The sequence below is a fragment of the Cheilinus undulatus genome, linkage group 1 (assembly GCF_018320785.1).
Source record: "Cheilinus undulatus linkage group 1, ASM1832078v1, whole genome shotgun sequence".
Taxonomy (NCBI): domain Eukaryota; kingdom Metazoa; phylum Chordata; class Actinopteri; order Labriformes; family Labridae; genus Cheilinus; species Cheilinus undulatus.
The window spans coordinates 47,673,994-47,686,451 of record NC_054865.1 but is presented as its reverse complement, the minus strand read 5'-3'; the positions used below and the strand labels follow the sequence as shown (position 1 = coordinate 47,686,451).

Sequence of the window (12,458 nt, the reverse complement as noted above, 5' to 3'; positions counted from 1 at the left end):
AAATGAAGGTTGTGATTGCCAACTTATTTACTGAAATTAAGCACAGTTTAACAGAGTTTAAAGTTTGGGTTTTTGTGTAGACGATGTGGATGAGGGAGAATGTTTTTAATAGCAATTTGGATGGTGAATTTTGTTCCCAAAAGTATCAAATAAACTGCTCGCTGATATTTGTATCAGTTTGAGGTAAAGAAGCACCAACTGCATTTTTGTCTGCTGATTCCAATTTCTGATTTTTTGAAAGTCTGACTTGCCAAATTTGATTTTGGCCAGTTCTACTTTTCTTTCTTTTACAATCTTTTTAATAAAGACAAAACTCTTAAATAACTGCTTAATTACTAAGGATGTAAAAAAACCTGTTTCATCATGATATGATACAAAGTTGATATTTTGGAAATGATACAGGTTGTGTGCTTGAGGGGTGACAGAGGCCACTGTGGTCTTATAAGCATGTAGAAGCATTCCATACTGGTTTTAAAGTAGGGTTGGGTATCATTTGAGTTTTTTTCAATACTGGTATTAAACTGATACTTTCTAATAGTGATGCACGATAAGCATTTTTTGAACCAATACCGATTGGTTCAACGTTGGTTAACGGAAGCAATACCGATAACCGATAATTTCCAACTCCTGATGACCAATAACGGATAATTTTTTTCAATTGTTGATTTAACAAAAGAAGTTTATTTCATGTATTTATGCACATCTGTGGGTAAGACGGGGTTAATATGTAGTGAGCAAAGACATCTAAAACTAATTCTAACATCACTCATGTTTTTTTTCAAAAAACAAAGAATTATTCTGACTTTATAACTGTTATTATAGTTAACTTTAAAAAAAAACATTCATGTACCGAGTAAAACATACGCAAACAACTGACATAGGTTTTCCCCTCTCCCTTGAAATAAATTAAAGTATCTTGACAAGTGGTCAAATCTGACATTTCAGTCAACTAAACAAGAATTCAGCTGACTCATGTCAAATCAGACATAAAACCAAATGATGAAATGAGTGAAACTGTCATCAAAGCTTTCCAGCATCATTCAACCTTGACACAGATTAAAACCAGAGGATTCCTTCTGTTGACCATCATCAGTGATCATTCTTCACCCTGAGATCTGCCAGTGGAAGATTGTGTTTGTTTGCTACCTTGTGTACTTTCAAAGAAAACAACTGTGACATATATCAGCACTGCGAACATAATTGAAATGGGCCCCGGGGCCGTGGCATCATGTTCTGAAATTAGACACGACCCCTTAGATGAGAGCCTGCCTGGAGGGTCTCATGCAGAGGAGGCCGGGCGTGCAGAGGGAAGAGAGAGCCAGGTGATTTATAGGAAGGTGGGGGAACATGAGGAGAGGGCTGGGAGGGGGGTGTGAGGTCTGACATTTATCCATATGGGAATGTAGGAGGGGGAGAGGGGGTCTGAATCAAGTAATCATAGGTTACCTCCACCACTACCTTGGAGGTGCAATTCCATCCTCACTGCAGAGACTCACAAAGCACAGCGGGGGTATCATGTAGCCCGGCTGGCCTTCCCCGGGTGAAAGCAAAAGCCTGGTTGACACCAACCGAACCAGCTAGACCAGAGGAGGGCACACATACACAAACACAGAAATCACACAGTCATCCAACACAGCGGCTCCAGTCTCACATCCATTAATGAAACTTTTACCCTCGTCTTCCCCCTGAAGCCCCTTCATAGCTTCAGTGTCAAAGAGAAAAAGTCCCAGAAGTGAGAGATGAATGTGCATCAATGCCAAAACAACCAAAAGCTGCCAGGAGTGAAGACAAAATAGTCCCGTTTCATTGTGACCACATCCGCAAAAACAATCTTTCCCTGCTGGAGAAAAAGTACCATAGCCTTCAGCGTGGAATCAGCCCCAAAAACAACTCATAGCGAGCAATAAATCTGTCTGCACGCCGAGTTATTCAGAAACATCTACATTGCAACACCATTAATACCAAAACACAATTACTCTGAGGGCACTTAATCAAATGTGGTGGAGCTATTTTGCAAGACAAAGTAATAAATTAACATTCGAATGCTTGCTGGGCATGCAAAACCACGCCTGGAGGTTCAGGAAAAAAAGGACACTAGTGGGAGTGTGTGGGTGTTTGTCCAGGACGAGGAGAGCAATGTCAGGGGACTAATCAATCCATTGAGGGGATACAGGGGAGGGCACAAAGAGCGGCAGCAACTTGAACCACAGATCGGGGTAGCAAAGTGAATACAAGGACAAACCCTCCACCTCCTCTTTTCAACCGGCCGCCTCCTCCTACTGTACGCCGGACTCAAGTCTCTGATCTTCTTCTTTTAGCTCCTACTGTTATTCAAATCACCAAAATGGCTGAAAAGACAGGGAAATTAGTTACCCCACTGGAAAACAGGACAAATTCTGATCTGTTTTTATAGTCAAACATGAGAGAAAATGTTGGCATTATAAAGAGGTGTCCAAACTTTTTCCATAGAGGGCCACACACAGAAATATATTAGGATGGTGTGGCCACTTTCATATTCCTCACCATGACGATTTTAAAGTTTAATCTAATGTAAGTTAATACTAGGGCTGGGCAATTAATCCAAAATTAGATTAAATCGCAATATGGCAAGCTGTAATTTTTAAATTGCAGACATTGCAATATTTCTTTAACTTGAAATATGTCAAAATACCAGTTGGATGAATCAATCTTTTGCAGTGGCAGAGATTTTATACACATTCTGCAAACATTTAAGTGTCATTCTTTAATAATGGTTTACAAAAATCCTCCTTTTGGTGTGTTAAATATGTTTTTCTTAATCAAAATGAGTGACATAAAAATGATAATGCCCTTAAACAAAGCAAGTTACATCACATGTGCAATAGGAGCAAAAAGTTAGCTTGTTTTATCTGAAACTGACGAAGCCTAGCGTTACTTCACAAAAGTCACACCCCAGCTGCGATCAGCTGATACCCGCCTCACCTTCCCCACCCCAGCTGCCTCCTTAATAGCTTAAAGCTTTTTGCACCCCCATATCTAGATGCTTTGGAAATAATTTCATTGTTGTCAACACACGGTCTTATTTATGGAATTATATGTCGAAAAACACATAAGATTAACCCAAGAATAATTGCATATTAAATCACAATATTTGGGGGAAAAAATCGCAATTAGATTATTTTTGCAAATCGTTCAGCCCTAGTTAATACATGCTTAGCGATTGAGTATGCCTAAATAGCTAGTTAATGGTTAACAGGGCAACTAGAGAGTCATCCTCAGGATTCCTGCAAATCAGATTTCAAGAGGCCCCGTTTAGCCCTGGCTACCACTGGCTCTGCCCCTGAAAAGTTACTGGTGCCGCTATTTGCTGTCATAATCCATCAGGATGTTATTAACCAAGATATCTTCTTGTCAAAATGTTTGTTTACAGATTTAAAATTGTAGTACTGCCTTGTGAGGCTGCACAGTGGCGCAGGGGTTAGCGCTGTTGCCTCACAGCATGAAGGTCCCTGGTTTGCTTCTCGGTCAGGGCCTTTCTGTGCAGAGTTTGCATGTTCTCCCCATGCATGCATGGGTTCTCTCCCGGGTTTCCGGCTTCCTCCCACCACCAAAAAACATGCTCATTAGGCTAATTGATCACTCTGAATTGGCCATAGGTAGGCTGTCTCATATGTCAGCCCTGCGATTGACTAGCGACCAGTCCAGGGTGTACCCAACCTCTCGCCCAATGACAGCTGGGATAGGCTCCAGCCCCCCCGTGACCCCCAACGGGATAAGCGGTATAGAAAACGGATGGATGGGTACTGCCTTGTGCTGAAAACAAGAAGTAGAGTACAGTTAAGCAAAATCTTAATGTTTTAATATGGGCCATATTTCATTTTATCTCTAGAATTTGATGCGGGCCAATCAGAAATGAGCCGTGAGCTGCATTTGGCCCCCAGGCCATAGTTTGGACACCCCTGGCAAAGTAGGAGCAAAAGAATTCATAACAAAAACATTGATATTGGTATCAGCAATTACTATCTTAAACATCCGTATCTGTATTGGCTTTAATTTTCACAATCAGAGCATCCTTCACTGCTACTCCTATCAATACCACTTAACCATCCAGGCCCTTATTGATATTGTTATTATTCACTTTCCACCATTTTAACAAAGTTGATTTAATGGGAGTAGATATATTGTTAAGAAAATAAGTTTCACCCTCATAAAAACTGCATTCAAGTCTCAACTTAAACCATTTTTTCCATTTTGTCTTACTTTTTATAATATTTAATTTAGTGACTATCCAGTGTCCAAAGGTCCATTTACACTTTGGATCACTTGCACAGGTGCATGGAATGGTCTTTGAGGCGTATCAAAATAAAACCCACACATTTCAAAATAAAGTTCCCTGAGCATTATTAGTTAAATGAGCCATGTAATTATAAGAGCTGCAGCCTTGACTTCTATGCAGGGACTGTTTCACAGCTCTTTTTCTTGTAGTTTACCATCATCCTCTTCTCTTTTTCTTTGTTTAGCCGCAGCAGATAAAGCCAACAAACCCCACTCAAAGAAGTATTTTTTTGGACAGATGCCCAGTAGTCGGATTTTTACAGCAGCAGTGTCTCAGTTTAGTCCAGTGCAGCTCTGCAGGAGAAGGATCGTCATGTAAAATGTCATCCCATCCACACTGGGTTTATCTGTCAATGATGCTTTACTGTAAACTGTACAGATGTGATGTAATGTGCAGCCATGCCTTGAGTGGGACAACACTTAGAGGATCTGAGTTAGCCTGCGAGTTAGATCAATAGCTGATGAGTAAATGAGGAGGGTCCGGGGGGGTACAGGAGTGGGTGAGGGGTCCTCTGGTCCCAGACGGCATCATTAAACTGTGTTACACTCTCTCCAACACACCATTAGTCCAACTCAGCCCATTACTGCACGGACACTAGACTGGGAAGGCAATTTGACCTCACATACACAGGCGGCGTAATAAATCGTAGCCTCGGGTCATCTACTGTCAGCTGGGACTGGCGGCTTGAGTTTATAATGCCATTCAGTGTACACAGCTCGGAAATTACAGCCTTTATTCCTCATTTCATGAAGCTGTAATGTGTCTTTTATAATGCAAGAGTCAAGAAAGCACAGCTGTGATGTCAGGGTCAGACTGATTTATCACTTTGCCTTTATTTGTGGTCGTTATAAGAGTTTAGTTTCATTTCCTGACCCACTGGAACTTCAGTTTTCCTTTCAGTTAATTGTTCACCAGTATATTAGTCTAAGATGGCTTTCATTGATCCCAACATTTCCCAACCACAGGATAGCTGTGGTATGAGAGCTACTGGCCCTAAGTTAATTTCATTAGTGAGAGTCTGACTGTCGGCATCATGTGAGTGTTCGAATGCTATTTTCAGAGGCTTTTCATCTTGACAAAAATAAAACACTCTGGGTAAAAGGTTAGATTTGGAATTTCAGACCACATTAAAATGGCTCGGTTGGAAACTGAGATTAAATAAACATACATCAATGATGGATGGGTTTTTTTTATTCTGATCTTTTAAAATAAACTTGAAGTCACAGACCACAATGATCCAACTTATAATTTCTTTAAATCACAAATAGTGCATTTACAAGTCAAGCTCATCTCCACTGACTGTGGCATGTCTGATCTCCTGCTTTGCCTCCTGAGATCATCAAAATACTTTGCAAACTTAGCACAGGTAACATAGATCAGTATTTCCGCACCCTGACAGCATAGAAAAACATGAAGCAATCCCATATAACCCAGCTAGGGTTCTTTTAAGGACTAACTCTTCTCTTTCACTTCCAGCCATGAATCCCGGCTCTGTTAGGAAGCAGCACTGGAGTGTATGAGCATGAAACGGCAAAAGACAGAATGTGCTCTACGGCACCACTATGATCTTTGGCTTTGGCGGATCCTTGATTCTTCACAATCTAAGATCTTCCCTGCGCATCCCTAGGACGAAGCGTGATTTTCATACAAAGAAATACTTGTTAACAAATTTGAAGATTTCCCTTGACTTTTGTCACAGCTTACATATATTTTTGTCACCTTATACTCAGCGCGCTTGGCTGTAGTGCCTTAGAGGGGTGGCTGCAGTCAACTTAAATGCTGTTTACTAGCTGCAATGCAATTAAAAAGGACAGGAATACATACAGAAAAGATACAGGGATGCAGATAGTAAGTTTAAAAAGTTAAATATCAGTACTGATAGAAACTGATATATATGCTGTAAATATCAGTCTTTATCCAGTGTAAACTATGACCTATTTCTGCCATAAATATTAGTCAATATTGTCTTTAATATATTAATTGACATCAACTGTAAATAGAATTCAGTATTATCTTTCAATATCTGCCCAGATTGGCTATAAATATCAGCCTATATCAGCTGTAATAATCAACGTTAGCTGTCAATATTTGCCTATATTGACTGTAAAAATCAGTAAATATCAGCCGTAAATATCAGTCAACACTGGTTGTAAATATCAGCATACATTGATTTTAAATATTGAGAAATATCAGCTATAAATATTTATCTATGATAGATGTAGATATCGATCTATATAGGCTGTAAATATCAGCGTATATCGGCTCTAAGTATTGGGCTATATCAGCTGTATATTAGCCTATATCAACTGTAAATATTGGTCCAAATCAGCTATAAATATCCACCTATATAGACCAGAACTATCAGTCTTTATCAGCCGTAAATGTTGGCAGATATAGTCAGTAAGAATTGACCTTTGTGGACAGTAAATATCAGCCTTCATCAGCTGTATATATCAGTCTATTTCAGCAGTTAATATTAGCCTGAATTGGCTGTAGATGTCGGTCTATACTGGCTGTAAATTTGTCCTATATTGCCTGTAAGTGTCAGCCTATGTGGACTGTAAATATCAGCCTATATCAACTGTAAATATCACTATTTCAGCGGTTATCAGCCTTAATTGGTTGTAGATATCAGTCTACATTGGCTGTAAATTTTTCCTATATTGCCTGCAAGTATCAGCCTTTGTGGACTGTAAATATCAGCACATTTCATCTATAAATATCAGTCTATTTCAGCAGTTAATATAGCCTGAATTAGCTGTAGATATCAGCTGTAATTATCAGTTGAGTAAAATATATTATTTCTTAAGGTAAAGTGGTGAGCCCATTTATAGCAATCTATATTATGTGTTAGCATCACAATAACAAACATGAACTTACATCCTTGGGCACCTGTGGTTCATATCAGTGCAGTACAGTTGGGATTATATTCCACAACTAAAATCTGCCGTAATCTTACTCATCATCACTTTGTTGAAAATGTCGACATTGGAGCCTATTTCCTTCTTCTTGTGTTGCATCATGGTATCTTATCATCATTTAATGTTTCAAGGGTATTTCAAAGTCATTTATGCGTATAAAAAGAGAAAGTGGGGTGGGGGAGCCGTTAATCAAACTTTATTCAAAGCATTGCCAGAAACGTTCGAAGAATAACTGTTGAAATGACCGTATATACAATTACAGGGTGGAAAAAAGGCGCTAACCACCCTCCACTGAGATATACATCATGTGTCACATCGGGAAATGCCAACAGCAGCGCACACACCCTCATAAGTAAGACAACGATGCGTCTTAGACGTGTCTTAGACATGAAACAGGCCAGGCTAACTTAATTGCTTTATGACAGAACAAGTCCATAATCAAACAAAGACGGCCCCCCGCCCCAGATAAAGAGGGGGAGGATGGGGGGACGTTGATAACTACATCTGAAAGCATGGAAGGAACAACTATAAATAGGATGTGGATCATCTAGACAGGCTTTTTGTTTTCAATTGGATATCGAATCTTATCTGGCTGACATTTTGGAGACAGTCTCCTTCTGACATTTAGGAGCCATCACGATTACAACAAACTCACCCTCTGAGCTCCAATCAACCAATTACAGATAACACTGTTGCCATCCTGTCGGCTGAACCTTTCCATGTCATGTCAGAGGGCACAGCACCCATGTGCAATCCTGTGTGCATGCACCACGTTTATCCCGGTGCGTGAGTGTTTAGAAATAGCTTCCGTAGGGTCCTTGCATTCCAGCGGCTGTCCTAACATGTTGTAAATACAAGGTGTTAGAGAAAACATAGGAAGGGGGGTGGTGGAAATCACTCAGACCTATTACAAGTGCTGCAGGGGGGTAAGGAAGAAGGGGGGCAGGATGTAGGTTATCACAGATAAACAACCTAGTTCACCTGCAATCACAGCCAAGAGCAGCGCGCATGATTTTTTTCTTTCTTTTGTTTCTGAATGGAAGAATAAAGCAGCAGCCACCAACACTGCCTTCATAATTCAAGAGCTTAGCTTTGTTTCAAATCAATGGATAATTTGCATAACAGAGATGAGTGAAAAGAGCATTTTAAAGTAACTTTCAAACAGCTTATGGGGCATGCAAGAGCACAAATCCATTGCATATTCTCTTTTATACATTTCATGACTCATACTCAGCTTCTCGGCAGTAAAGAGAATCCAAAGCTTAAAACAGCATTATAATTGCTGTGAGGTTTGAGGGGTTTCATCTCACTGCAGCTTGATGTGACTGATGGATATCTGCCTCAAGATGGAGATTTGACACGCCGTGAACATATGTATACAGCTGTAATGTTGCAGCACAGACAGCTTCACCCACAGACAACAAGAACTAAAATCACTTTGTAAAATAAGAGTCAAGTGCACAGCAAAATGTGCTGCACCTCCAGCAGCATGAAAAATAGAAGAAATGTGCAATTAAGCTTGAAATTGTAAGGCATGTAAAGTATCAAGAGTGCAAAATTTGAAGAAAAGTTGCATGTCACTAGTTACATCAGTATAATGCCGCACATGCAGCCCAACTTACAGAAAAAAACACTAGTGTAAACTGGCAACATACGATCTGAATGCACATCGAATTGATGCACCAGCAGCATGCAAGTACAATGTGCACGAGCTTTAAAACTGCACAAGTAAAGAGACACATTGCAAAATTAAGCAAAAAATAAAGCATTTGCATTTGCGCAAGTTAAATCAACGTAATGTGGCAAGGTACAGCTGATGTATGCGCATAAACCCATAATGTTGCACATCCAGCCCAACGGACAATAAGCACCTAAAATACTTGCAAAATAAGATTTAAATGCATATCAAACTTACAAACCAGCATCGTACCAGATAAACAGAACACAAAGCGCAATAAGCTCCAAAACTGCAAAACATGTAAAGCAACAAAAGTGCAAAATTTAGTGCAAAAGTTGCATTTACGTAAGTTAAATCAGGAAAATGTAGAGAGCTGCAAATGTGAGCGCTTTGGCCATAGCTTATAAAGGCACATTGTCAAACAGGGTTTCTGAAAGAGGGGGCATAAACAGACTCATACACATTTTCCACCAGTTTCTAATTTTACCAGCTTAATTGCGCTCTCTAATAACGTGGAAACTCGCCTGTCGAGTTTAAATGTCAGATAGGGAGAGCATTAGAAAGTACTGCTCCAAACACACCGGCGGTGCAAAACACCCTCGTTTAACTTCCAGAAAAAACACACACGGGCAGTTTTAGCACCACTTTGCAGAGTTTTAAAACGAGCATTTCCTTACCTGGACTCTGGCTGAGCAGTAAAGTTACCAGGGAACCCCACAGCACCGCGGCCAGATGCATCTTGTACCCCGCTTTTCTCTCGCTTCTCCGGGCTTCCCTTTCCCTTTCTTTCCCCTCTTCTTCTTCTCCTCACGGTTAAAAATCAACGGGCTTTAGTTGCAAGAAGGCGCTCCGGCTTTACACGCTAACCTCATACCATGACTGACTTGTTTGCCCCTTTTCTCTCCCCGACCTCCTCCGCCTCCTCCTCTTGTGTGTGATAACGCGACAAAACCGGGATTAAAAAGTTAACTCTGAGGGGTACAGCTCGGCTTCGGTCTCCAACATGTTGTGCTCCAGTTCCCCACACTGTGGCTACCAAAAGGAGCTGTGGGATGTACCAAACACGAGCTGGGGGGGTGTAGCTCTTCTTACCGCTGCATATTTAAGCTAACTTATCGACATGTTGTATAATGCTACGAAATGTAAATTTACTCGTAATATTTTACTCAAAAACACGGAATTTTAAAAATATGCCGTGCTTTAGTAGTTTTAAACCCACCACCACTCTCCGTGTTTCCCCATCCCGCAGATATGCCCTCGTCCAAAATCTCTGCTCTCGTTGTGTCATTTCTTAAATTACGTTTTTCAGAGACTCGTGGTCAGTGAATCAAAGGATAAATTCACACAGCATCTGGAGGCATTAGAAAACTGTTTATTTCTTTCCTCGCAGCGTGGAAAAACTTTTAACTCTCTCTTTCATTTTGACTTTTTAACAAGAAGAGAAGTCAAAGAAGAGGGAAAAAGTTTCCCTGTTGTCACTTAAGTCAGGAGAGGCAAATGACAGAGCGGTGGTTTTCCACAGTGGAGTGTAATAACCATGAGATGAGGTCATTACACACTCATTATTCAGAACCACTGATTTACAAAACATTACTGGAGGAAATTCTGGTTTTATTAAAATGTAATTAAGTCCAAAAGGGTCACTATCTTTTCCACTAGAATTACAGTAAGTTCCCATTGGCGGTTTTGCCATAAGCCAAGGTTTTGCATGTAACCTCCTGCTTCTAAGGTCTAAATTTGTATGAGGTAAATATCTTAAAGAACTTTCATTAATTAAGGCCTGTATTTTCAACGTGATAATCGGGCCTAGAGGGAATAAAGTAGCATCTAAATAGATTTTGACAATCCAAAATATCCCAGGGAGCACCCCTGTTTCCAACAGCAAGGTCTAAGACCCTCAATTAGCCCTTAAATGTTTTCTTATCGAGCAATTCTAGCTACTGACATATGTTTGGTGGGTTATTGTGCAGGAGAATGCAATGCAGTTAAACAGATTTATGTTTCTGGATATTGCAACACTAGATTTTCATTTTTAGAATTTACAGCTGGCCTGGAGACATGTTTAAATATTTAGATATGGAGAGTTTGAGTACTGTGTGTTAGGGTATTTATAGTTCATTTGGGGATGACCTGTGATTCTGGGGCTATGTGTCCTGAAAAGAGATCCTTCAAAATGTTTTATTTATTCCTTTCTATTACTTCTAGCTAAATTGTGAAGGGTCACATGACACATGTTGCCTCTAGATTACTAATACTGCCTCTGTATGCTCCAAAAGGAATATATAGCTGCACCAAATGTTTATAAATGCATTTCAGTCCTTCAAACAGACAATAATGCACATCTTACAGATGCACATATTGCAGAATCTTGTAAGAATTTTATGGGCATTATGGTTGGCATTAAGTTTGATGAAGTCCCTCTAAATGTCATATTTACACTACAGACAGGTTCTTTAATTGTGAGAGTCAGGCAGAAGCTTTAAAATTATCATTTTTTGCATGAAAGGTTAGTATAACCTCATTGTTCATGGAGATAGAAATCAGCTTAGTTGCTAAATGAGGTTTTAGGACCACAAATGCAAAATAGTTTCAAGAATCATATCTGAATTTTAGAGCCGGACTTTTCCAACCTTCGATTTGTCCCCTCCTGAGGGGGGCGCCAGAAATCTCAAGGAGAGTGTGAGGTAGGGTTGGGCAATATGTTGAGTTTTAAGATATTTTGGCATTCTTTTTAAATAAAGGGGGGCGATTTAGATAGATGGATGGATGGACAGACAGACAGACATTAAAACCAAGGGAAAGATATCAGAAGATATTGAGTAAGATGATATCATTAATATTGATATAGATCAAGTTGTGTAAAAATAATGTTCTGATGTCACCTGGTCATTGAATAAAAAAAACATAAATGTCAAGTCCAGCTGGAATGCACTACGAAACTTCTCATTGGTGCATTTTTGGTATCGCTGACAATACCGTGTGTTTAATGCTGACATGCTCTGGAGAGTGAAATGGGAAGGGTCAGCAGCCTCATACAGGAATGGCAGCTGCACTTTTATGTGCTTTACTGGACCTGATCCAGTTCACCATATCCTGGATGCTAAGGACCCGATGGGCTGGTCCAGATGCCGGGGGCGACTGCGTGTGTGTCATGGACAGGGCAGCTGGGAGGATACCTGGAGAGATGGAGCATAGGCCTGGTGCAGGCCTAGTACTGCTGGAGCTTTCTGTTTCATTCAAGACTTCATCTTCCTCTGTGCACCTTGGCAGTTAGTCAAGTTGTGCCAGAATTACCTACTTTGCACTTTAGTCTTTGATTAAACTGATTCAAATGTATGTTGAAATTGAATGGCAATATATCACCTTTTCGTTTTATGGGGCTCTGGTGGGGGTGCTCTTGTGTTACAATAAGAGTGGCTTTAAGAGGAAAGGTTAGGAACCACTGCCCATAGGAATGGTGACATATGGATATATCAGAGTCTAAAAACTGGGATAGGGTGTCCTGATCCTTGCTGGAAAGGCAGAGCCTTCAAATGTAGATTTT

General features: G+C 40.2%; 1 protein-coding gene across 4 annotated transcripts in view; it reads right to left on the bottom strand.

The window, feature by feature from the left end:
- Positions 1-9,902, bottom strand: part of lrp4 (low density lipoprotein receptor-related protein 4) — a 187,504-nt gene extending 177,602 nt beyond the window's left edge. For all 4 annotated transcript variants that reach the window (XM_041785232.1, XM_041785242.1, XM_041785250.1 and 1 more), the window contains exon 1: positions 9,592-9,902. In XM_041785232.1, coding sequence (XP_041641166.1) covers positions 9,592-9,652 — 61 coding nt within the window. In that variant the 5' untranslated portion in view covers positions 9,653-9,902. The remainder of the gene's footprint in view (positions 1-9,591) is intronic.
- Positions 9,903-12,458: the final 2,556 nt, after the last annotated feature.